General features: G+C 37.7%; 1 protein-coding gene across 4 annotated transcripts in view; it reads left to right on the forward strand.

Moving 5' to 3' along the window:
* Positions 1 to 14,452, forward strand: part of ABHD17B (abhydrolase domain containing 17B, depalmitoylase) — a 48,628-nt gene extending 34,176 nt beyond the window's left edge. For all 4 annotated transcript variants that reach the window (XM_027615775.2, XM_027615774.2, XM_027615776.2 and 1 more), the window contains 3 exons: positions 4,764 to 5,233; positions 10,002 to 10,181; positions 12,885 to 14,452. In XM_027615775.2, coding sequence (XP_027471576.1) covers positions 4,767 to 5,233; positions 10,002 to 10,181; positions 12,885 to 13,104 — 867 coding nt within the window. In that variant the 5' untranslated portion in view covers positions 4,764 to 4,766 and the 3' untranslated portion in view covers positions 13,105 to 14,452. The remainder of the gene's footprint in view (positions 1 to 4,763; positions 5,234 to 10,001; positions 10,182 to 12,884) is intronic.
* Positions 14,453 to 27,487: the final 13,035 nt, after the last annotated feature.

The raw sequence follows: 27,487 nt of genomic DNA on the forward strand, positions 1-27,487 counted from the left end.
TAGTCTGTCTTTATTATTTTGGCTTTTTGTAGTCTCTCAATACCTGGGAGAGAAAACTCCCAGCTACTCTGCAAATACATACATACTTTAGCTTGCTCTTTGCAAAATTACCTTAGCTTTCCATAGACTTGGTTGGGGGGGGGGTGAGGAAGGTAAAAAGTTTTTGTTTTTTTGTTTTTGTTTTTTTTTAAGGATTTTATTTTTAAGTAATCTGTGTACCCAGTGTGGGGCTTGAACTTACAACCCTGATATCAGGAGTTACATGTTCTACCAACTGAACCAGCTAGGCACCACAGTAAACAGCTTTATTAAGATGTAATCAGGGGCACCTGGGTGTCTCAGTCATTAGGCATCTGCCTTTGGCTCAGGTCATGATCCCAGGGTCCTGGGATCAAGCCCTGCATTGGGCTCCCTGCTCGGCGGGAAGCCTGCTTCTCCCTCTCCCACTCCCCCTGCTTGTGTTCCCTCTCTCTCTGTGTCTCTCTCTGTCAAATAAATAAATAAAATCTTCAAAAAATGTAATTCTCAGGGCACCTGGGTGGCTCAGTCATTAAGTGTCTGCCTTCGGCTCAGGTCATGATCCCAGAGTCCTGGGATCAAGCCCCGCATCGGGAAGCCTGCTTCTCCCTCTCCCACTCCCACTGCTTGTGTTCCCTTTCTCGCGGGGTCTTTCTCTGTCAAATAAATAAATAAAATCTTAAAAAAAAAAAAGAGGGTCTCGGTTTGGTAAGTCTTCTGAGTTTTAGTATGCCTGCAGCTAAATTGATTTTATCCTTATAATGTTATTTTATCTGTGTTGAAAGTTTTGTGTTTTTTTCTTTCTCACTTTAAAACTATCTCCAGTATCTTCTCGTTTCTAGTGTTGGTTTTGAAAAGTCAGATATGTTCATCTTGTTCTTGTTCCTTTGTAGGCATTCTTTCTAGAAACTTTCATATTTTTGTTTCTGGCAATCTTAATATTTACTATAATTTGCCTAGCCTGTGAGAATTTTCTTAAATACCTGTTTGGCACTCAGCAATTTCAGGGTGAATTTTTTCTTTAATTCTGAGAAATTCTTAGATTATTGATACTGGTATTTCTACTTCTGCCTTAAATTTTCTTTTATGTTTTCTCTATCTTCATCCCTTTCATCCTGAAAAATTCCCTGTTTGGGAATTCTTGGATCTTTCAGCTCGCTAATACATTCTTCAGTTATTGATTCTTGTATCAGGTTCTTTGTTTTAGATACTGATTTCTCTGTATCAGGGATTCCAGTTGGATTTTTCTGTATGACACTTTTCCATTACATCTTTAAGTATTCTCTTTGTTTAAAACTGGTTTATTATAATTCATTTTTTTTTTTTAAGATTTTGTTTTTCAGGGGTACCTGGGTGGCTCAGTCGGTTAAGCATCTGCCTCTGGCTCAGGTCATGATACCAGGGTCCTGGGATCAAGTCCCACATCCAGCTCCCTGCTCAGCACGGAGCTTGCTTCTCCCTCTCTCTCTGCTGCTCCCCCTGCTTGTCCTCTCTCTCTCTCTCTCACAAATAAAATCTTAAAAAAAAAAAAAAAAAAACAGTAAAAAGATTTTGTTTTTAAGTAATCATCTCTACACCCAATGTGAGGCTTGAACTTACAAACCTGAGATCAAGAGTCACATGCTACACTGACTAAGCCAGCCTGGCGCCTCTATTTTAAACCCTTGTTTTGTCTGGTCCAAAAATTCTGCTCTAAATTAAATAATTTATCTGTCTTTTGCTGTTGTGTACTTTCAGATGTTTATCATTTTCCCCTTACAATTATTCACTGCCTTGTCTCTTCAAGATTTTGTTAGCCAAGAAATAACTGATAAATGATATATTTTTATTCTATGAATTTTATATAAAACAAATGGGACTTAAAATTACCCAAATTTAACAAGATACTTCAATGTTTTTTTAAATTTCAAGAATAAATTTTTTTCCTCAATAACTTGTTTAGCTCTCATGTTACTAAAACTTAGGTTTATTTATGTATACTTTTTTTTTTAAAGATTTTATTTATTTATTTGAGAGAGAGAATGAGATGGGGAGAGCACGAGAGGGAAGAGGGTCAGAGGGAGAAGCAGACCCCCTGCTGAGCAGGGAGCCCGATGCGGGACTCAGTCCCAGGACTCCAGGATCATGACCTGAGCCGAAGGCAGTCGCTCAACCAACTGAGCCACCCAGGCGCCCTATGTATACTTTTTTTTAAGCAAGTCTAGGTTGCTGTCCTGTGCCATGCCTCTTATTAGAAAAGTGATAATTTGCAAGTTTTTATTATTAAATGGACACCAGTTACCTGGTTTAGGGCTGTGGAAGTGGGAATAATTTCTTCTACTGACATTAAGAAGGTCAGGGTGTTGGGCGCATGGGTGGCTCAGCCGTTAAGCGTCTGCCCCTCGTCTCATGCATACACGTGCACTCTCTCTCAAATAAAATCTTAAAAAAAAAAAGGTCAGGTTGTCCTTTCATTAGACTAGATTCTGGCACTGTACCTTTTCTCCTTCTGCTTCTCTCCTTTGGTGTTCATCCCCAGAAGCAACTGTGCAGTGTTACATATATTCAGTAAGCCAGATTTATTTTTAAATTACTTTATTATATATAAAAGTCTTCATGTTCAAGAGGCAAATTATAGGAACATAAAGCTACGTACAGCTTACTTATTATCAACCAAGCTTTTAACAGACTCTTGAGGGTCAGCAGTTACTGGTTGTAAGGTAATTGGAAGCAAGAAACAGCTGTAGACAGATTATTAAACAGATAGCATTGATAATATTGTGCCTCATAACTCATCTTTTTTTCTAGGTCATCTCCTTCCCTTAAACTAACCCTTTGAACTTTCTTTCCTGCCATCCTCTTCACCAGGTCCTATATCCTCATGACCAGGATAATAAATCTGTAGTCAAATCCTGTAGTACACATCACTAATTTATGACATGTTCTTTCCCTGCCAAGCCTTGCATATGCCCTTAGAATCCTTCTCAGTACAGTTTTTCACAGAGCCAGTGAGAGTTACCACTAAAGATGACACCTCATTGTCATTTCTGTTTTATCAGACTCTTTTTCCAACTAGACTATGACATTAACTTATTCATGCTAATTTTTTTGAAGGTTGAGTAGCAAGCAAAGGTGTTTCCTACTATCCAAAAGACACTTTCTTCCCTTCTCTTACTCTTTTAAAACCTTTTATATCACTCCTGTCTTTGTTTCTCTAGCTGTGGTGTTTTTCCTTCTTTCTACCTAATTAGTTTGCACTGGGAAGTTAGAACATGTCTGTTGAGCATATGGACTAGATTTTGGGAAATCAATACATTTGTGTTGAGCATATGAACAAGATTTTGGTTCTGTAGTGAGCGAAAAGGACATTTCTTTCTTTCCACATAATCTCACTTTAGTCTCCTGAGGTGATTTCTTCTCATATATAATTACATTTGGTATAATGGTATGATGTATATTTTTTTCCATCCTCCTGTTTAGATTTTTTTTGTAGAAAATTAAGTGCCACCAAATCTCTAGCAGGTGTTTGTTTTGAATGCCTTCTTCCTGGAACTAGGCAATCGTCTGCTAAAAAGAGATAGGAATTTGAGAAAAAGGACAAGATAAAAAGAAATGCTAGTAGGGCAAACAAGTATTACTCTCTTTTTGTTCCTGACTTAATATCAACTAAGTACTTGAAAAATATTAATGAAAAAGACAGGAGAGAGTGGACCATCCTTAAGTGTGTTATCTGTATGGCCGTTGCTGTAGTATATGCCCTAACTACATCATTGTGTGTGTTCTTTGCAACCGGACATTGACTTCATCTGCTTAGGAAGACAATGAGGGTCGAAAAGGTAAACAATTTGTCTAAGGGCAAACAGCTAGTAAGTGGTAGAGTTGGGATTCCACCCCAGCTATCTCTGACTTCAAACCTTATACACACTCCTTCCTTTGTAACCATATAGGAAATTTTAGCAGATTTTATACTTTTTTTGTAGCTTTCATATTGTAGCCTTTTTAATTTGGGCAATAATTATATATAGACATATTTTAATGTTTTATAGGTTATTTGAGCCACTGGCACTATGGCTAAAATGATAGGCTTCTGAGACAAATAGTTTTCTGAGCCTCTGAGGCAGTGTAGCCCAGGGATGTAGGACAGTGGTTGAGCCTGTTATCAAATCCTGGCTCCACTGCTGCCCCACACTGTGCCAAGTTTCTGGTCTCAGATCAGCCAGGGTTGTTTTGAGGATTAAATGTGGTAATACACATAGAATACCTAACACAATGCCTGACAAATAGCAAGCACTTCATTCATGAAAATGAACAATGTATATGGTATCGTTACATATTTACTGTATTGTGTTAATTACCTACCTTTACATGAGATTCTGAGAATTTTCACTGACTTAACCCAGAAATTACACACTATTCTAAAGATACTTCATACCTCCTATGCTATTATCTATGGAGAAATAACAGATATTACCTCTACTCTTCATGTTTTCATACTTTGGTTAAATATTACATAATCACTACTATTTGAAACATCCTGTAATAGTTTAGTATCTCCTGGTCAAGAATATTTGCCTCACCAGAGGATTTAAGTTATACCTAGAATGATGTCAAAAATCTGTTTAGGCAAAGGATACTTGAAATAATAGCAGTCGACACTGAGCAGCAGTAGAATTTACCAGTGCCTTTGTTTTTAACCTTCTATGGTATGAAAATACAGAATCCATATTCAATAATTAAAACATTTGCTATCTCCTTTTCTTTTTCAGAAGATGAATAATCTTTCATTTAGTGAGCTATGTTGCCTCTTCTGCTGTCCACCTTGCCCTGGGAAAATTGCTTCAAAATTAGCATTTTTGCCACCTGATCCTACTTACACATTGATGTGTGATGAAAGTGGAAGCCGCTGGACTTTACATCTGTCAGAACGAGCAGACTGGCAATATTCTTCTAGAGAAAAAGATGCTATTGAGTGTTTCATGACTAGAACCAGTAAAGGCAACAGAATTGCCTGCATGTTTGTGCGTTGTTCACCCAATGCCAAATATACTTTACTCTTCTCACATGGAAATGCTGTTGATCTTGGTCAGATGAGCAGCTTTTACATAGGACTGGGATCACGGATTAATTGTAATATATTCTCATATGATTATTCTGGATATGGTGCAAGTTCCGGGAAACCAACAGAGAAGAACCTCTATGCAGATATCGAAGCTGCTTGGCTTGCCCTTAGGACAAGGTAAATCATGATTGGGAATTATTTTGCACATCTATTACGATGGTTGACTAAAATTATCTTATATAAAAAAAGTAGTTTTTATAACACATTTTGAAGTACTTGAGATTATATTTACCAATATATACCTATTAAGATTTAAGCTCTTAGATTGTAATTTTAAATTTTTAAAAATAATGTTTTTTTCAAGTGATTTTATTATTATTATTTTTTAAGATTTTATTTATTTGGGGCGCCTGGGTGGCTCAGTCGTTAAGCGTCTGCCTTCGGCTCAGGTCATGATCCCGGAGTCCTGGGATCAAGCCCTGCATCGGGCTCCCTGCTCGGCGGGGAGCCTGCTTCTCCCTCTCCCACTCGCCCTGCTTGTGTTCCTTCTCTCGCTGTGTCTCTCTCTGTCAAAATAAAGAAATAAAATCTTTATTAAAAAAAAGATTTTATTTATTTATTTGAGAGAGCGAGAGAGAGCACAGGCAGGGAGAGAGCAAGAAGCAGGCCTCCTGTGAGCAGGAAGCCGGATGTGGGGCTCGATCCCAGGACCCTGGGATAGTGACCTAAGCCGAAGGCAGACGCTTAACTGACTGAGCCACCCAAGCACCCCAAAAATAGCATAGTTTTTAAGACAGATCTCATTTGTGTCTGTTAGTGCATGTGTGTGATTTTCTTTAAAATTTAAGCCAATGACAAATATTTGGTTTTATAAACATGTGGAGTGTGATGTTGCAACTTTGAATAAACAAGGGAATGAGCGTTAACCATGACTTACCTAATTTACTTTATCATTAAGAGTATAAGAGGCTGGATTGTTTTTGTTAAAATCATAAGCCAGGGTTTGCATTATTTTATGTAATTTCTTAGAAGTATGACTTACAGATAATTTATTGGAACTATTTTTAAAGCGTTCTATAAAAGTGAGATTTTTTACTTTGCATTCTGGACTGATAAAATTTGGAGAGATGATCTCACGCCACAAAAGAAATTTTATGATAAATCATTTAAGCAAATTCTCTTACCATGTCAGTTATTCTTTGGTTATAACAATATATTTTTGAGAACTAGAAATTGCTTTAATCTTTCCTACTCACCAATTTGAAAAATATCTCAGTTTTGTAGATTTCAGGGTTTTTTTATCAGATGGTTCATGTACAACAAAGATAGCTTATTAGTTCAAGTTATTCCTCATATTGTCCACTGATAAGCTGCCTGATTTCCAAAGTATTTTAGACTAAAGCTTAAAGGACTTTTTCTAATTTAATGTTTAAATATTAATGGTTTCAGGGGCGCCTGAGTGGCTCAGATGGTTAAGTTTCTGCCTTTGGCTCAGGTCATGATCTCAAGGTCCTGGGATGGAGTCCCCCATCGGGCTCCTTGCTTAACAGGGAGCCTGCTTCTCCCTCTGCCTGCCACTCCCCCTGCTTGTACTCTCCCTCCCTCTGTCTCTGGCAAATAAATAAAATCTTTTAAATAAATAAATATTAATGGTTTCAGTTAGAACCTCCACAATTTTGTTAGCAGGCATAACCTTTTTTAGAAAATACTTTTAGGGACGCCTGGGTGGCTCAGTTGGTTAAGTGACTGCCTTCAGCTCAGGTCATGATCTCAGGGTCCTGGGATGGAGCCCCGCATCGGGCTTCCTGCTCGGTGGGAAGCCTGCTTCTCCCTCTGACCCTCCCCCTGCTTGTGTTCCCTCTCTCGCTGTCTCTCTCTCTGTGTCAATTAAATAAATAAATAAAATCTTTAAAAAAAAAGAAAATACTTTTAAAAGTATAAGTATTTTCTCATAAGATATATAATAAAACTATATTCTCATTGCAAAGTTTCATATAAAGGGGATTCTCGAAATAATATGAAAACATACCTGATGAGTTAAAAAAGATGGTATTATAAGAAGTAAGTAACGAGTTGTGGGGGGCAGGGAATGGTAAAATTTTGTAAACTTAAAAACTGCCTTAAATGACCAGAGTCAAAATCTGCTTCAGGTATAATATCAGTCCCCTCAGTCCTACAAACAAAAATAAATAAGTTCCCACTTTCCAGACTCAGCCAATTGAATCTAGTATAGTACCTGTCAGGAAAATATGATAATAAATATTTTTAATGGGCGCCTGGGTGGCTCAGATGGTTAAGCGTCTGCCTTCGGCTCAGATCATGATCCCAGGGTCCTGGGATCGAGTCCCGCATCAGGCTCCCTGCTCCTTGGGAGCCTGCTTCTCCCTCTGCTTCTCTCTCTCTCCCTCTGTCTCCATTGAATAAATAAATAAACTCTTCTAAAAAAATAAATAAATAAATAAATATTTTTAATGACATTTATTGAGATACAACTCACTCTTTTTAAAGTATAACTTCAGTGTATTAGAACAGTTTTTAAGGATGCTAAGTAATAGCAGATAGCCTTCATTATTAATACTTCTCATAAGATGAAAAGATAACTTTATTCAGCCAGAACATACTAATATCCAATTCAGTGTTCGGAGTTTATGTTAAAATAAATAAATAAATAAATCCACTCTTGTAGGCATTTAACTTTTTCCTTTTTTTTTTTTTTTTTTTTTTAATTTATTTGACAGAGAGAGACACAGCAAGAGAGGGAACACAAGCAGGGGGAGTGGGAGAGGGAGAAGCAGGCTTCCCGCTGAGCAGGGAACCTGATGCGGGACTCAATCCCAGGACCCTGAGATCATGACCTGAGCCGAAGGCAGTCACTTAACGACTGAGCCACCCAGGCACCCGGTTAACTTTTTCCTATTTTTCATCTTGTCTGATGTCAATTTGAAGGAAACTTTATAAAATAATTTCTAGTCCTGACTTAATTCATCTTTTTAAACATAGTTGATGGCCACACATACTTGATGAATGAGAAACAAGGGCAGAATATATAAATTTCTAAATAGTACAGTAGTCTTTGAGCTCATTATCTGTGTGCTATAATGAAAAAGTCACTGGACTGGGAGTCAGGGTACCTGGGTTCTGATTATAGGTCTGCCACTGACTTACTCTGACTTTGAACATCTGCTTCATAAGCAGCTGAACTAGATTAGGTGGTCTTTAAAGTCCTTTCTAAGTTGTACTATTCTGAAATTCTGTTATTGCTTTGAGTTCTCTGATGCTAAATTGGCATCTGCTTCTACTCTGGAGCCTTGCCATTGCTAACATTAGCCTAAAACCCATAGTCGCCACCAACAGTGCTGCTATTCAGCTAATAGCAACCATACAGCCTCAAGAGTTAATTCTGATGCTGCAGATGTTTATTTTCATAACTTCTTCACTCCTATGAAGAATTACAATCAGGTCTTTGTAAAGAAAAAGACTTTTCTAAGTTTACTTACATTTAGAGTTAGTCTGGAGTAGATGGAACCCAACCTCTGGGGCATATCTAAATGCTTATGTAGGAATGATTGGAAGAAATTATGGGGAAGTATGTCATTATCTGGATAGTTCAAAGAGCCCTGGGCCCCTGGAAAGGGCCAGAGGGAGCACATGGGGTTTGTCTTGCTATTTTTTCATGTTTAGATACTTGGAAAGCTCCATTACCTTTTCAAAAGACCGGATGCTGTTGTGCAAATGGCCGTTAGCATCCAGAAGTGACTGCTCTCAGACTTCTAAAGTGGAAAAGCATATTTGATCTTACTCTAACCCTTAACCCCATATTCGTTAGCTCCTACAGCACTTCATTTCTACTTGCAGTAGTTTACAGTTGGGACAGTTATACCATAGACAAGTAACAGTGCTTGGAACATAGATTATATATGATATATTTGAGGCAATGAGTTGACATATTTAAATCTGCAGCATTTTTAAAGGGTTAGGTAAAGGCAGTACTTGAGATTTTAGCATGAAGTTTGTTCATAATTAACTGAATCATAAGGCATTTGAAATTCTCTTTCATATGTTCATCTTTCCAATCATTAGTCCATAGTAAAGGCAACTTTCAAGAAAAATAGTAATTTGCTTTCAGACCATATGTAGTACTTTTCATCACTATGACCAACTTCAAAAAATAAAATGAGGGATGCCTGAGTGGCTCAGTCATTAAGCGTCTGCCTTCAGCTCAGGTCATGATCCCAGGGTCCTGGGATCAAGTCCCACATCGGGCTCCTTGCTCAGTGAGGAGCCTACTGCTCCCCCTGCTTGTGCTCTCTCTCTCTCTTTCTCTCTGACAAATAAATAAAAATCTTTTAAAAAAATAAAAAGCCACTTTTCATGTCTAGACAACGAACTTTTATATATTGAATGGAAAATAAGACAGTTAATGTCTATTAAACATCAATCTATTAAAATAATTTGTGATGTAATATGTTCAGGATTTAGCCAGCAGTATGCTACATTGAATTGCATAAATGATTTAATGAATTCATTTAAGTTTGAAGTTTTAAAAGACCTCCGCATTTATTTTTCCAACAGATGAAATAAGCTAATAATATAGATTTTATTGTAGCATTAAATATGATAATGATGGCTACGAAATATATTTTAAATATAAAGTTGACATTGTCTCATTCTAAGTCATTCTAAGATTAAGTCCTTAGAAAATGACTGACTATAGGGCACCTGGGTGGCTCAGTCAGTTAAGCATCTGCCTTTGGCTCAGCTCCTGATCCCAGGGTCCTGCTCAGTGGGGAGCCTGCTTCTCCCTCTGCCCCTCACTCCTCTCATGCTCTCTCACTCTCCCTCTCTCAAATAAATGAATAAAATCTTTAAAAAAAGAAAAAAAATGAATATTTCATATCAGTCCAACTCTCTGCCTTTTTTTTTTTTTAATTTCTGAACTTTGTAGATATGGCATTCGCCCTGAAAATGTGATTATATATGGCCAAAGTATAGGGACAGTACCATCTGTGGATCTTGCTGCTCGGTATGAGAGTGCTGCTGTTATTCTTCATTCTCCTTTGACTTCGGGAATGCGTGTTGCTTTTCCTGATACCAAGAAGACCTACTGTTTTGATGCATTCCCAAAGTAAGTATCAATATTCAAAATTGTTTAATTCAAAGAAACTTTTAAGGGCATTTTTTTCATCACTTAAGGTATTCATAATACCGTTCATTCAGCCATGAACTTCTATTGTATATATATTATAGAAATTGTGAAAAATTAATTTTTGAAAAGGGTAGTGGCAGGACCCTAGTCAGGAGGCTGAAATATTTGAACAGTAGTAATCCTGATGAAAAGAGCTGAGGGCCTTATACCCTAGAGAGTGGCACTAACTAGTAGTATTAGAGATAAGAGAATGAATTTGAGAAATGAAATTGACAGAACTGAGTGTCAAAGTGAATAGAGGATGCTAAACAAAAGAACTTGAATGTAATTCCTAGGGTTCTGACTTGAGCTGCTAATGAATAATGGTACCATTCAGTGAGATATAATACTGGAGGAGAGGAAGAGTAAAGGGAAAATGAGACATGTGCATAAATATTAGTGAATGGCATCTAATTAATGATAGCTGATTCATAAAAGAAGTGAATTGCAAAAAAGTTCTGTCTTAAATTAACTTGAATAAGTATTGCCACCACAAAGTCTGCAAACACAGTTTTATTCAAATTTGAAAGGAGGACTACTTCTCAAGACAAGATGAAAGTTCCTCTAGCGCCTCTTCATAATTGGAAAAAACTGATGGTCCATTTTTCTCAAAAGGAGAAGGCAAGCAGTGAGAAGCTGGCAAATTTCAGTCTTATTTCTTTTCCCCAATTGGCAGCCATACAAAGAATTTTTTGTGAATGATAGGTGGGCCAAAGGCCAGAGTCATCACTTGATTTTTTATAAAAACAACAAGGGTCATTTCAAAAGCAAATTTTTTCATCATTAGCCAGTAAGGCGTCACTTTTGCAGGGAAGCTAATGGTGGGAGTATATGAGCAGGCTGTGGGAGGTTTTTGTTTTTACATTAATTTGGGGTTTGTTTTATGTTTTAGATAATGGTATATTGGAAGGTATGTGCATTATACTGCTTCTAATGGAAAAGTAAGAATGATGGAGTATTTGGGGTAATGGGGTAATGCTTTTGCCACCCTGCATCTCTGTCCAGCTCCCTCTTTCATTTCTGCTCCACCAACAAAGAGAGCAGCACTTAACTTCAAACTGTTTGAAAAAGAACATAAATCTCTTTTTATTTGTTATAATTCCTTTACTACCGAACATTTTTTTTTATTATGTTAGTCACCATACAGTACATCATTAGTTTTTGATGTAGTGTTCCATGATTCATTGTTAGCGTATAACACCCAGTGCTCCATTCAGTACGTGCCCTCTTTAATACCCATCACCAGGCTAACCCATCCCCCACCCCCACCCCTCTAGAACCCTCAGTTTGGTTCTCAGGAGTCCATAGACTGGCGAACACTTGATAGCAAATAATATACCCAAGCATTTTTCCTTACCAAATGTAGCCTTGAATTATTTCATTGATTTCCTTTTTCACGATTGTATCCTCATTTTATAATGCCTTCTTTCTCTCTGGAAAGATTTATTTTTTTTAAGTGTTATAATTTGTTTATAAGGTCTCTGTATAGTTTGTCTCCTTCAAGTTGCCTTTTTAAAATTGTTTTGATCTGATACCTTAAAGTGTTCTCTGATGTCTGATAATTCTTGGTTGTCTCTTCATATGTAAAAGTGAGAAACTAAATTGCTGATCTGAAGCAGATGGTTAAGTCTTGTTGAGTGTGAGCTTCACTATACAGTGATCTGGCCAAACAGTTACTTGGGGATTCTATCCTGTGTCATTATTTCTATATCTTTCCTCTTAAAGTGTACATAGTCTCCAGCAAGGAGTCTTTCTAAAAGTCCTCCCTGGAGGATTGAAGGCCTGGCTGCCAGCATTCTGGGAACTGAGTACAGAAAATGGGTTCATAGCAGCAGTATGTGTGTTTACACATCTGTGTGTTTACCTCTTGCCTTAAACTGTGCCTCGCAATTCCCTGGCCCATAAAACCTTCAGTTTGGGATACAGTGCAGCTACCAGTCTACAAAAAGAAGGGGAAAGAACCTAAAGGAGAGGGAAGGACTGACTTCTTAAATAGACTTTGAACAAATTCTGTAGACTCCTATCACCTGCCTTCATCCCCATGTCAATTCCTTGCCTCCTGGGGTATCCCATGGTATAAATTGGATTGTTTCTTCACTTTACCTTCTATCCCCTTAAAATTGGCTTTTCCCTACACTTTTAATTTCTTATTCCACACATTTATCTGCTTTCCAGCTCCAAAATTTTATGTTTTATTGCATTTTTCCTATTTTTGTGGGTTGATACCCCAAAACAACAAAAAGTTTTGCTGTCATTTTAGTAAATTAAGGGAGAGAAAAAATGAGTGCAGAGAGGTGTAAAGTTAGCACATACCTGAATACTTCTTAGTTTCCTCCTCTTCTTCCAACCTACGTTCCTCTGTGCTCACCATGGTAGAAAGGTGCAGTAGGTTGACAGTAACAAATGATTCCCTCGAAACAGAAGTGCATGAAGTTAGCTTCCTCAGGTATTAATCTTAAGGAGCATGTAAAGTGACTTTTAAATCTTATTTGAAATCCAAAAGAGGTATCTGTTTCTTCTGGGTCGATTCAAAGACCATTCTGATATTTGAATGATCTGTCGGGATATCGCAAGAAAATTTGTTTTTACGTTCCTTTTCATAGCTAATTCATTGACTTTCTACACCCTTCTCTTTTCTTACAGCATTGACAAAATCTCTAAGATAACCTCCCCAGTATTAATAATTCATGGGACTGAAGATGAAGTCATTGACTTTTCACATGGCCTCGCACTGTTTGAGCGTTGCCAAAGACCTGTGGAGCCTCTCTGGGTTGAAGGGGCAGGTCACAATGATGTGGAACTTTATGGACAGTACCTTGAAAGGTTGAAACAGTTTGTGTCACAGGAACTGGTAAATTTGTAAAATATTCTGTAAATTTGCACACTGGGTTTTCTTTTCTTGCTGAACTGCACTCTTTGGTAAATAACGTAAAACCTGAAGGTTTTGTTTGCAAATCATGTCAGTTGCCTTCATAAATGTACAGGTAATGATTTGTTAACAGACTTAATGAAGGTTTTTATTACCAGAACTAGAAACTGGAAATAACAGTATCATGCAGTCAGGCTGTGTAATTTATATTTTTTCTGTGAATTTTTTTTTAAACATCAAAATGAGTACTGTATGAAATTTTAATTCTATAAAATCAAATGCTGTAAAAGTATTGCCAAATGCTTTTGCATATCAAACAAATTTATAGATATTTTTAAAACATCTCAATGTACTAAATCTTATCCAGGTATTCAAATGTAATATTCTTTCAATAAAAAGCTGTATATCTAAAACAATTCAAGTACTCATAATAGAATAAACTGTATGAAAACATGCAAGTTCACTAGAGATGACCTAAACCCTGTTGTACAGGGATTGAGGTTTAAACAGTTATTTTATTGTAAAATACATTGAATTTTCTGTATTCCCTGGTTATCATACATTTTCTCCTTTTAAAAAAAAATGATGTTAAGTCTTAATTTTTATGCCATCTATTAATTTACCAACTAGTTACCTTGTAAATGAGAAGTCATGATAGCACTGAATTTTAACTAGTTCTGACTTATAGGTTTGGTACTGTGAGGCAACTACTTAAAATTCTCATTTTTGTTATTTAAAAAGGCATTTAGAGCTTCAAGAATGATTTTGTACGCAATGTTGTTTTAAATTTTGACTAATCTCATAGAATCACAGTACTCTTCATTATAAGAAAACCTGAGAGTCCGTTAGATGTTCTTCAAGACCACAAACAGGCTGGCTATTTGGTCGTTTTTCACCTTGGCTATTTTTAATAGGATCTGTTGTTTTAGATTACTATCTGAGAATTTCATGGATTCACTCATCGATACAGGAGATAAGAGAACATTTAATTCATAACTTTTATATTAACCAATGTAATAAAAAACAAAGCTCACACACAAAAACTAAGTTGCCTTTCCTTGAATGAATCCTGCCTGAATAAAACAATGAAAGTAAAATAAAAATAAAATTAACGGTATGTAGTCTAATTTGTAAATGAATGAATATTGAAATAATACACACTGTGGATATATTTTAAGGCCTTATGTAGTTTTAATTGTTCTGCTTGTTCTGTGGTTATGTCTAAGACTATAGTATATGATTATCTTCAAAGTATATCAAGTATTGTGAATGCTTTGGTTCAGATGTGTCAAATTAACAGTAAAACAACAAATATACCACCCAGCTGTGCTTGTTTGCCTTCTTCCATGCTTCCCATCCCTTACCATAAAGACTGAAAACATTTACCATTCATCTTTGTAGAACAAAGTTGTGTAGTTTTCTCAACTTTATCATCACTTCTTTTTTTGAAGAGGTTTCTTCCTTATCAAGATTGTTGTGGAGCCTGTACAATTCCTTTTTTTATACAACCTACACCCCAGAGTTCAGCTACGTGTTTTCTTTGATTACCTGTTAAATTTAAAATATTGATCATACTAATTCAGTATTCATTCATTCAACAAATATTTATTGAAATAATGTCTAATCATGTAATACGCTATGCCAGATAAAGGTGACCTGGACCATGCCCACATAGACTTCTCAGTGTAACCAAGGAGACAGATACCTTATTGCACAAGTAGTACTGTTTGCATAAGGGCTGGCGGAGATTTGTAGCTTATTGTAACAGGTAAATTGTACTTTATGGAGGGGAACATGGGGGAGAAGGGCAAGGAAGAGTTGCACAAAGAGGTGATATTTGATATGAACTTTGAAGGATGACTAAACCTGATGGCCAAGGGAAATCATTGCTGGCTGAAGGGAACAGTATGTGGAAGCCTAGAGGAAGGACCGTGCTTTTAAAGTGTAAAAAGCCTGGCCAGAAGTCAAAGGGAACAGATGACATAAAGATGAAGCTGGCGATTAGTTAGGGGCACAGTCCTACATGGTGTCATGGACCCTGATTATTATCCTCGATACAATAGAAAGCCATTGATAGGAATATGATTTTGCATTTATCAAGAGTTTATAGATTAAAAAAACCTGGATATTTTTAGTTTGCTAGAAATAACACGTGAGCCGGTTGTAATGGGCTATAATTTTAGGGTGCAGAAAAATTCATCATGGGGCAATAATCTCATACAAAGGACGAGTCAAACCACATCCGTAAATATTAATTTCATTTCAGGATGCAATAAAAGGATATTCACAAATTAGAGTAAATCCTGGAATGTTTTACCAAATTGGAAAGAGTCCCACAAACTAAAACCAAAAGAGCAACTGGAGAATTATGTAACTGAAGAATGATATTTGAGAGGCATGTACAGTTTATTCTTTTTGACTCAGTACAACTAGGTGAAAGTTCCAAAATGGCAGGTTGGAGCTCAGTGTAAGAAAGAACCAATTGATTATTTCTCCATGACAGAAAGGGATTGCCTCCTAATGTTCAAAGAGGATCTTATCACTGGGGAGAAGCTGAATGACATCTGCCACAGTGCTGCAGAAGAAATTCCAGATTTAAATGTGAAATTGAACTAGGTGGACCATGTAATGTCCCTTTTAAGATTTTATAATCCATTTAGATTTCTCCTACCTTTTCAGAGCATTGCCTGCCCTGTGGCATCCAGAGGACAATATCATGTAGAAGGATTGGCAAGCAGATTTGGGTTCTCTTCTCACTTGAGACCAATTAGATCTGTGGCCTTGCCAAGTCACTTCTCTGGACCAATTTCCTCATTAGAAAAGAAGAGATGGAACTGATTGATTGATATAATCTTATGTTTCTAATGTAATGAAAATCTCAACCCAATTAATCTGTAAAGACTCATAACAATTTTTAACCTGGGCTAGAGTAGCCTCAGATAACTTACTCTGATAGTTGTCTTTTATACATACCAACATGGTAGAATTTGGATGGTAACACTAATGCTGGGGAAATATTTGGCAGTGTACATAACTCCTGTATCTCAAGTACATAAAGCAGAAAAAGAACTTTAATATATTGGTTTATAATCTATACACTTTCCCAGACTTCTAACTTACTGAAATTTACCACTTCTGTATCCTACATAAGAATGTATTGCAGTAGTTTTTCTTGGTGGTTTCTATAAATGTTAGGCATTGCTCACTTTAAGAAAGCTTGAAAAATGAAAATAAATTTTGAAAATTGTAAACTGACATCAACTGTCCTTTAAATAGAATGTTCTTGGTGCATTTAGACATTTTTTTAAGATTTTATTTATTTATATGACAGACAGGGAACACAAGCAGGGGGGAGTGGGAGAGGGAGAAGCAGACTCCCTGCTGAGCAGGGAGCCCGATGCGGGGCTCAATCTGAGGACCCCGGGATCATGACCTGAGCCAAAAGCAGACGCTTAACGACTGGGCCACCCAGGTGCCCCAACATTTAGACATTCTATATGACAAAAATTTAACTTTTCAAGAACAGGTATTATGGAAAGCCAGACAAACTCCTAAATCTTAAAAACTTTAGATATGAGGGGCACCTGGGTGGCTCAGCTGGTTAAGCGACTGCCTTCGGCTCAGGTCATGATCCTGGAGTCCTGGGATCGAGTCCCGCATCGGGCTCCCTGCTCAGCAGTGAGTCTGCTTCTCCCTCTGACCATCCCCTCTCTCGTGCTCTCTATCTCATTCTCTCTCTCAAATAAATAAAATCTTTAAAGAAAAAACTTTAGATATGAAATAGCTTAATTCCTTCATTTTACAGATGAAACAAACCCAAAGAAAAGTAACTTTGCCAAGATCTACAGTATGATTGTCATTAGTTGTACTTGAATTATCTTCTCTTCATCAAATTTATCTGGACTAGTACACCAATGATCCTTTTGAATTATAACGCAACGTAAACTTACTTGTTCTTCAATATTAATCATGATTTTATTTTTTAAATGGCTCTTAGATTTCTCCTTATCAGCTAGTTATTCATTGAATACTAAGTTAGTAGGTTGTGCCTTTCACATTTATCAAATTAATTATATATTTAAAGTATTTTAACACTAAGCCATTTTCACTAGGCTCAGTAACAGCCACTGGTTGTGTTAAAACCTAGTAAAGATTGTAGTCACATGAATAAACAGTCAAGTGTTTACTTAAGCAGCACATTAACTACAAATTGTAACACAGAATAAGCAATTACATTGAAAACAGTATCAAAGCAGTTATTACTAAATGGTGATGGATGGGCTTTTAATTTGTTGCCTTAATTTTAAACAGGCATTATAGTTAAATACTGTTTTAGCATGTTACATTCTTTTTTTTTTTCCAAAGATTTTATTTGACAGACACAGCAAGAGAAAGAACACAAGCAGGGGGAGTGGGAGAGGGAGAAGCAGGCTCCCCACTGAGCAGGAAGCCCAATGTGGGGCTCGATCCCAGGACCCTGGGATCATGATCTGAGCCAAAGGCAGACACTTAACGACTGAGCCACCCAGGCACCCCAAGCATGTTACATTCTAATGAGGCTATACATGCCAAGTGTCCAGTAACCAAAAAAGGAACTACACATAGGATACTTGGAATTGTGTTTTGAGTTACGCAGGATGCAGAGAGAAGACATTTGTCTACTACATCTCTAATAGACTATGCATCTGACTGAGTAGTTGAATGAGTAATATCAAGGAAGGAAGCAAATACCTCAAGCCTGGAAATGACCCACTAGACATTAGTTTAAAAAAAAAACAAAACAGGAAGTAAAGCATAGAGTCTTTATAAATGTCAGTGAGCTAAAAGCTGTTAAACTGGTTCTTTCATTAGAAACCTAATGGGCTTGAAATTATTTTACTCCTCTTCATCTTGTAGGCCATACTAAATTGGCATAATACCATTTTAACACCTACAGAAAATGTTTTAATACTTTGCTTTACATGAAATCCTTATTAAAGAAATACATTAAAATCATATGGAGAAAATGCTGTTTTTAAGTAATTTGTGATATTTTGTATCTACTGATAAAATGCGCATTTCAGCTATTGTCCTAGATTAATTCAAGGTTGAGGGGTTTTTTTCTCCCCCCATAATTACTGCTTAAGGTAGTGTCTTGCATTGAGGTAAGAATTGTACTGCGTAGGTCTATGGATATAGGAGTATCTGAATTTTAAAACTTTAAATGTACTGCCCTGTTCCAAATTATTGAAAGTATGGTGGATTTATGGACTTCTAATTAGCATTTTACAGTATAAATCTTACTCAGATGAAACTTGTGTTTGTATTTAAACAATTTCAAATTGTGTCGATATATTCAAGTTAAAGTCCAGAGGTCATCTAGATTGCTTCACCAAAGTTAGAGATTTTGCTCTTTTTTTCCCCCAGCTCTTTCAAGTCTGGAAGTTTGAGCTCATCAGGCCTTCTAAGTCCACCATGAGAAAATAGGTTGGGCAGGTGGGAGAGAGACCCAAGAAAGCTTATATATCCCTGAATACATGTGAAGCTATCGAAAATGATAATTAAAACTGCTAAAGTATCTAATATAATCCCAGTTGAAAAATGAAAATAAAAATTGTTATACCTCTGTAAAATAAAGAATGATTATGTTGAGGTAATGGGATTATAGGTGAGTTTTTTTCCTTTTCTTAGACATCCTCCACGTAGCTGTTATTTTTTGTGATTAAAAAAGAAGAAAAAAAAAACTTGTTTTTATTTTCACTATCAGAAATTGGCTCTTTTTTTAAAGTCTGGGCTTCTGAAATCATAATCCCAGGATAGACCATGGAGAAGTAACTCCAAATAAGTTTTTAGCCTGGATGTCAGAGCAGCAAATAAAAGTCAAAAAAAGATTCCTTGTATTTGGATGATGATTTTTTGTGGGTTTTTTGGGAGGTGGGAGAGGGTGGTTGGTAGAAAATGTAATATTGTATAATATCAAAAACGTTATCTCATTGAGTACCAAATCTAATTATTTTTTAGGCAGTCCCCACATACTACATCTGTTAATGTTACAAACTTAACAATGCATTGTTAACAATTATTACTTTACCATCTGTGGTCGTTTCCTCAGCTTGTTAACAGCTTTGCTCACATTCATCTCATTTGTGCTGTTGTTGGCAATTACACTATATTACACTTATATGTTATAGGCCCAATAATAGGTTACAGTTGACCCTTGAACAACACAAGTATGAACTATAGAAGTCCATTTATATGCAGATATTTGCAATGAATACAGTACAGTACCATTTATTTCACTTATGGTTTTTTGTTTTCTTAATTTTATTTATTTGGTGGGGCGCCTGGGTGGCTCAGTCGTTAAGCGTCTGCCTTCGGCTCGGGTCATGATCGAGCCCCACATCGGGCTCCCTGCTCCAAGAGAGGAGCAGCTCCCTCTCCCACTCCCCTTGCTTGTGTTCCCCCTCTCGCTGTGTCTCTCTCTGTCAAATAAATAAATAAAATCTTTAAACAATTAAAATAAAATAAAATAAAATAAAACTTTATTTGAGAGAGCAAGAGAGCACAAGAAGGGGGAGCAGCAGAGGGAGAGGGAGAAGGGAGCCCAACGCAAGGCTCGATCCCAGGACCCTGGGTTCATGACCTGAGCTGAAGGCAGACGCTTAACTAACTGAGCCACCCAGGTGCCCCTTACTTATGATTTTCTTTTTTTTTTTTTAATTTTTATTTATTTCTTCATTTGACAGAGAGAGACACAGCAAGAGAGGGAACACAAGCAGGGGGAGCGGGAGAGGGAGAAGCAGGCCTCCCACTGAGCAGAGAGCCCAACGCGGGGCTCGATCCCAGGATCCCGGAACCATGACCTCAGCCGAAGGCAGACAACCAACGACCGAGCCACCCAGGCGCCTCTACTTATGATTTAATTATTTTTTTATTTTTTTTTAAGATTTTTATTTATTTATTTGAGACAGAGAGAAAGAGAGAGAGAGAGCACATGAGAGAGGGGAGGGTCAGAGGGAGAAGCAGACTCTCTGCCGAGCAGGGAGCCTGATGCGGGACTTGATCCAGGGACTCCTGGATCATGACCTGAGCCAAAGGCAGTCGCTTAACCAACCGAGCCACCCAGGTGCCCTACTTATGATTTTCTTAATAACATTTTCATTTCTAGCTTACTTTATTGTAAACATACTGTATATAATACATATATGTTAATCAACTGTTTATGTTATTTGGTAAGGCTCTGTTCAATAACAGGCTGTTAAGTTTTGGGGAATCAAAAGTTATACATGGATGTTTGTGTAGGGTAGTGGTTCCCCAACATCCATGTTGTATATGGGTCAACTGTATGTACATATTTTATGAAATTGCTTTTTAACTCATTTAAGAAAAATGAGAAAAAATATGCCTTTATAGTTTTAACAGTGTTCTCTGGTCTTGTGGGTTGTGTTACTGTCTGACATCACTTTCTGTCTGAACAACTTCCTAGAATATCTCTTGTAAGATGGGTTGGCCTGGCAACAAATTATCTCCATTTCTCTTTTACCTGGGAAAGTCCTTATTTCACTTTCATTTTTCTACAGATACCTTTGCTGGATATCAGAGTCTTGGTTGAAGGTTTTTTGTTTTTGTTTTTGTCTTTGAGCACCTACTTTGAATGTTTTCCCACTGCCTTCTGGCTTCCATTGTTCCTGCTGAGAAGTCAGCCATAGATCTTACTGGGCTTCCTTGTAAGTGATGCTTTGTTTTTCTCCAGCTTTTTCCAAGATATTTTCCTTATATTTGATTTTCAGCCTTTTTACTCTGATATGCCTGTCTGTGGGTCTCTTCATTGGGCTTCCTGGGTGTATAGGTTTTTGTTTTTCAATAAACTTGGAATGTTTTTTGCCATGTTCCAAACATTGTCATCTTTCTCTCCCAGTATTCTCAGTTCAAGGGCTGCAAGGATTATAAATTTGGTCATCTGCTCTGAATTACTTAGTGGGCCACAGCCTGCTTTGCTTTTCAGGTTCCAATGTTTGCTTTCTAGTTTCCTCTATTTGCCTTTCACACTGTTAACTGTGACTCCTTGCTTCTATGAGCTTATTTCCTCTGCTCTAACTCGATATTTCTCTGTTTCTACTCAGATTATCTAGGAAACCAGGTGTGACTGAACTACTTAAAGTATGTCTAAATTAAGAGCAACATGGCTCCGCTTTTGAAGCCCTGAAAGACCATGCTTTGAGCTACAGTCTGAAAGCCACGACCAAGGCTACCCCACCCTGAGGTAAGCATTAGTCGCTGCCTGCCCAGGAGATTGGGTTCATCCAGAAGTTCTGGATTTCTGGGGCAGGCTGCTAGGAGCTTGCTTCTCTGGCAAATGTTATTGCTGTTCTCTTCTATGATTCTTGTTTTTAAAAAGTCATGAATTTTTAAGAAACAGAACAACATACCATTTCTAATGTTGCCACTGTTGAAACAGTGGCTTCTTAAATGATTTAGCAAGAATCTGAGAAGCTTAAGAGGAATCATATGAAGTGGTAGTATGCACAATCAGGCTTGAGCTTAGCACTAATAACCATCATTGACCAAGATGATGAATTTGAAAGTGCTCCTCTTTAGACATGAAGACAAAAAGGTACGCAATTGCAAACATCAAGGAATATGGAATAGAATTTAGAGTGACCTTGAAAATAAAGGAACAGGCTAATCCATAAGAGAAAGAAGCAGAATAGGAGGAAATAATGCAGTATGGTTTAAGACTAATAAATCCTTCCAAACAAATATCGACAATCAGGAGAAAGGCAGGGTAGATGCAAATACAGCCCAAATGTCCTATCAATTAGAGTATTTTACAATTCATGAGATACCTGCATCACAATCAAAACATTAAAAAATTTAAAGACTGGGTTAATAATTTAAATATGAGTAAATAGTGTGGAAATGTTTTTTAAATGCTAGAAATGGGCCATAATGGTGGGAGTATGACCAGGAATTAGTCTTGACCTTTCAGCACTCATTTTTTTCTTCATTGCATTTGGTCTCTGTACTTTTGTGCTTAAGAACTGAAGAGAAATAAGCAAAAAACGTTGATTAAAATAATAAAAAAGGGCACTTCCTAAGAATGCCTAACAACTAGGTGCAGCAGTCTTTCAGGACCTTCCCATTGTTTCCCAGAAAATTTCTCCTTGAAGCCCCACTCCAAGAAGATAGAATGAGACACAAGGGATACTGAACTGTGTACTTGCTCTTTTACTTCTACCAGTTCTAGATAGTTCTCTAAACAGTGTCATACAGAGCATTGTAAAGAAAGGAGACCCCCAGAGACCCAGGCCTTTCACATTATAGATCTGCCCTCCAGGACACTGTCTGCTACTTTTATCTGTTAGGTCGAGAAACTGAAGGGCAGCGAATTTGTCTTTCCCTCTTTATATATCTTAATCCTTACCTTAGTCCCTGAAAGCTTCCTGACACTTAATATTAAGGGAAGAAAATGTTCCAAATGGGTAGGACTTTTCCTCCTGACTTTATATTTTCCTTTTGTATCTTTAAATTATTAGAGAAAAAACTAGCAAATCAATAGTACAAGAGGGGTTGGAGGGTGGGTAGCTCTTAGGATCTTAGACCTACTAATTAATGTCTTGGAGCCAGAGTTTCATCTTCAGTTAAAGGGGAATATTGAAAATATTCATTCTGTTGCCCTCAGAGGTTTACTGTAACAAATGATAATACTAAATGGGAATACTTTCAGTGCTCTAAAGAAATATAAAAATGTAAGGGGTTGTTTATGTTCTAAAGGTGGATCTGTGTATAGAAATGAAGGTCAAACCATGAATTACTGTTAGGTCATTTTTAGGGAATTTTTATTCTTTTTTTTAAGATTTTATTTATTTGTTTCTTTGAGAGAAAGAGAGAGAGTGCAAGCACGAGGGGATTGGTGGGGAGTATTAGGGAGAGGGAGAAGCAGACTCCCCGCGGAGCAGGGAGCCCCATGTGGGGCTTGATCCCAGGACCCTGGGAGAGGGAGAAGCAGACTCCCCGCGGAGCAGGGAGCCCCATGCGGGGCTTGATCCCAGGACCCTGGGACCATGACCTGAGCCGAAGGCAGACGCTTAACTGACTGAGCCACCCAGGTGCCCGGGAATTTTTATTCTTTTCTTTTTTTTTTTTTTTTTAAATTCTTGATATTGTGCCAATTTACTAGCAAATTTGCAGAGAACTTGAGTCTGTGCAACTCAGTGATAAATGCTGGCCCATTTCTTACTTTGGCCATATTTATATGACTGGTAGACTCTAAAGCAACCAGAAGTTCCTATCTGATATGCCTTAAAATGTTGGTCAGGCCCGGAAGGCACCAACAGCTGTATAAACCAGAGCAAATGAGAGCAAATGCACCTTTTGTCTTGTGCAACCCTGCCTTGCTCCCTTGATGCTTTGGCTCCAAATGGGTCCTATTGTCCCTAAACATACTGCCTTTGTGTTCTTAGCTTGCAGAGTTAAACTGGAAAGGCAGGAGGCAGGACAAACAAATAACACTGGGACAGCTGAAATGAAAATCTCATGGTTTCGGAAAAGATTTGGTCTGCAGTGTTAAATTCTTAGTGCTCATTTTTACTAAAATTAAATTTTAAAATCCTGAATACATTTTTTCAATCACAGGGCTTCTCTACTGGTAAAAGAATTATTTAAATTTAATTTGTTAGAGGGGGGTGGGGGTGGCTCAGTTGGTTGAGCATCCGCCTTCGGCTCGGGTCGTGATCCCAGGGTCCTGGGATCGAGTTCCACGTCAGGCTCCCTGCTCTTCAAGGAGCCTGCTTCTCCCTCTGCCTCTCTCTCTTTTCTCTTTCTCTCCCTCTCTCTCATGAATAAATAAATAAGATCTTTAGAAAAAAATGTGATTTGTTAGAGGTCTGATGTTTAACTTTTAAAACTTAAACTACTAGCATGTTAATAAGCAATAAGATTTCATCCTTGTTATCAAGGATTTAAAAATGTAAATCCTTTAATTTCTTAAAATAATACCAGATTTGCCTTTATACTGAAACAAAATCATGGCCCAAAAGAAGCTATATCTTGACCAAGTTCTTGTCATAATCTGTTTGTTTTCTCATTGTAATGTGTTAAGAGCAGAGTTACTCCTCTGCTTTATCCAAGCATCAGTGGAAAAATTCTTAAAAACAGCAATTCAACAACCCAGAAGAGAGAATCCTATTGAAAGGGTTGTCCAGACAGAGTTACCATTCATTTAGCCATCTTGAAACACAAGCTGGTAAATACAGAATCGGCCTCCAACTGTCTTAGGGCTCTCCCATTACTCCTAGTGTTGGCTTCACTGAAATAAAGCTCCTCTTGCCAGACTTGGAGAAGGGGTGAGGAGGGACACTTTTGTTTAAATCATCTACTGAGAAATGATCCTTCTACCGTACAATATGACATAAACTGTGTACAAATGAACAAATTTTCATTTACTTAAATTTCATCTATAGATGAACATCTAAATCTAGTTTAGATTGGGGTCCAGAAATGTTCTTCATTACTCCAACCTCTTAAATTTTCCTACTTCCCATGCCTGTCCCACCAAAAAGTGTTCTACAAATTCCCAAAATAAGGGAAAACTGGAACTTAGAATACATGTTGGTATGAGAAAAGAAGTACTCTTAAATTTATGAGATCTCCTCATGGAGGAGATAAAATATGCATCTTGCTTTTCCATCTGCACAATGCTGTTCACATCAAAGGACCATTTGATAATCTTACGAGATGATATATGTGAAAGGGCTCTTAAAATTATAATACTATACTTAATTCTAATGATTATTTTTTTATTAGGAAAAAATGAGTATGATGACTGTATATAAAATATTTCATTGATGCCTCCAATGAGGTCTGTTGGTGCCTCACATTCCCTCACTCTTACCACTTCACACACCCAGACCCAGGTACCACCTGCTAGCACATATATTTCTTTCCTTGAGGGCTTTCTCTTGCCATGTGAGCCAGCTTTGCTATCCAGCCAACTGGCAGTATTACAGAATAACACTCACTGGGAGCAATCTTTAATCAAAGACTGACGAGCTTACACCCCAGCTTCCTTGCCTCCTAGGTGAGATAACTAAGAGCCATGTGTCCTACACTGTCTACAATCTCCCCAGAGGGATTAAGGGATTAAGCTCTAGTCACTCATTGTCCTAGCAGGTTCAATTTCATAGATTTTATTGGCTGCATTTTCACCGATTTCATCTCCCCCTACCCTTCCTAAATCTCCTTCACCCTCCAGATAAACTGCTTGCACTGATATTGTTGTCTTGGGGTCTACTTCTCCCTCTAGGAATTCTTAAAAAGATACTGCCATTGCTTAAAACATTTGTAACTCCTGGTGTCACTGAATCAGTGACTTCACCTATAAGTGGTGGCAACATAACACTTCTCCAGCCTACTTTATGGATCTTCACAAAGGTCTAATTAGATAATACATTTAAAAGAATCAGATAGATAGGTAGACAGATAGACACATTCACACAGAAATTATTGTTGTAATTATTAATTGAGGAAAGCTTCAAGGCAGCAGTTGAAATTGTGATAAATGAAGAAAGAAAGCATTTCAGGCCTGAGGCAGGTGGTTACTTAATTTTTTTTTAGATTTTGCGGTACCGGGGTGGCTCAGTCGGTTAAGCATCTGCCTTCAGCTCAGGTCATGATCCCAGGGTCCTGGTATCGAGCCCCATATCAGACTCCCTGCTCAGTGTGGAGTCTGTTTCTCCCTCTCCCTCTGCCCCTCCCCCCTGCTTGTGCAAATGAAATCATTTATTTGAGAGAGAGAGAAAGCATGCGAGAACATGAGTGGGGACCTCTCTGTTCTTACCACTGTTTCACCGCTCCATGCAGGTCTGTGTGTTGGCAGTGGTTAAGTATGAAGGCCTTGTCGTGGCAGTCAATCATAATGGACCCTAACAGAGCTAGACAAGATTAATCCAATGACCTCCCAAGGTTTCTATGATTTCCTGGGAGATTATGCTCTTTTTTTTTTTTTTAAAGAATTCCTTTTTTGTTTTTTATTTTATTTTTTTTTAAGATTTTACTCATTTATTTGACAGAGAGAGACACAGTGAGAGAAGGAACACAAGCAGGGAGAGTGGGAGAGGGAGAAGCAGGCCTCCCGCCGAGCAAGGAGCCCGATGTGGGGCTCGATCCCAGGACCCTGGGATCATGACCCGAGCCGAAGGCAGACGCTTAACAACTGAGCCACCCAGGCGCCCGAGATTATGCTCTTCAGTGACCACCCTGTCTCTACACTCCTGTTTCTATGGTATTAATTCAGGTATGGATTTTCTTTCTTTTCCATGTACAAAGTCTGTTTTGTATCTTAATGATTCATAGAGAGAATTCAACCTGTTTCCTTGATTTACACACACACACACACACACACCCCACATACACACATACAAACAATCCCATGAGGCAATTGTACATATGTCAGATTTTATTTAAGGTTTGGAGTGGCGGAGGATTTAGAACTTAAAAGAATTAATTCTGATGGGGCACCTGGGTGGCTCAGTTGGTTAAGCGACTGCCTTCGACTCAGGTCATGATCCTGGAGTCCCAGGATCGAGTCCCGCATCAGGCTCCCTGCTCAGCAGGGAGTCTGCTTCTCCCTCTGCCCCTCCCCCCTCTCATGTGCTCTCTCTCTCTCATTCTATCTCTCAAATAAATAAATAAAATCCGTATCCTTTAAAAAAAAAAAAGAATTAATTCTGGATATTAGATACCCCTGTTTGTAAAAAGGCCCTCAGCCATTTTTCTGCCATGTTCAAGCTGTGTCTCCTTTATTCTTGAGTCATGCCCCCAAATTTCTAATCCTATCAAGGTGAAAATTTTAACAAGATCATCATTTTTAACCACTCTGCTACACAAGTATAAGTATGGAATGTCTTTGCTGATAATATTGGATGTTATGAATTACATCTATTTGTATATAACAAGTATACATTTCTCCATGACAACCAGATTAAACTTGATGTAAGTCCCAATCACTAAAATCAAATAATAGGCAGTCTTCAGAACCCACTCCTCTATCCTAAGCTAAATAAGGAAGTCCTGATTCTCAGTCTACGTTTCCTTCAGAAATCACTTCTTGGTCCATTCAAAGGCTAGTGGTTGTTTGAGAGCCTCTACTCTAGTAGTGCCCCATTATTAGAAACTGTTGGAGCCCTACAGCCAAAGCACTTAGTGCCTGGTCCATATAGGCATCCCTACAGTCTTTCCCATATGCAACCCATAAACTGAGTCTTACGAACCTTATAAACCCACAATTCTTCTCTCAGTGTTTAGGAATATATCCATCTTCTGATATGGAATTACTCTCCTCTACTTTTGAAGTCCTCTTCCTTAATTTTCTCCCTTAATGAATCCTTTGAAAACAAAG

Source organism: Zalophus californianus, chromosome 13, assembly GCF_009762305.2.
Source record: "Zalophus californianus isolate mZalCal1 chromosome 13, mZalCal1.pri.v2, whole genome shotgun sequence".
Lineage (NCBI taxonomy): Eukaryota > Metazoa > Chordata > Mammalia > Carnivora > Otariidae > Zalophus > Zalophus californianus.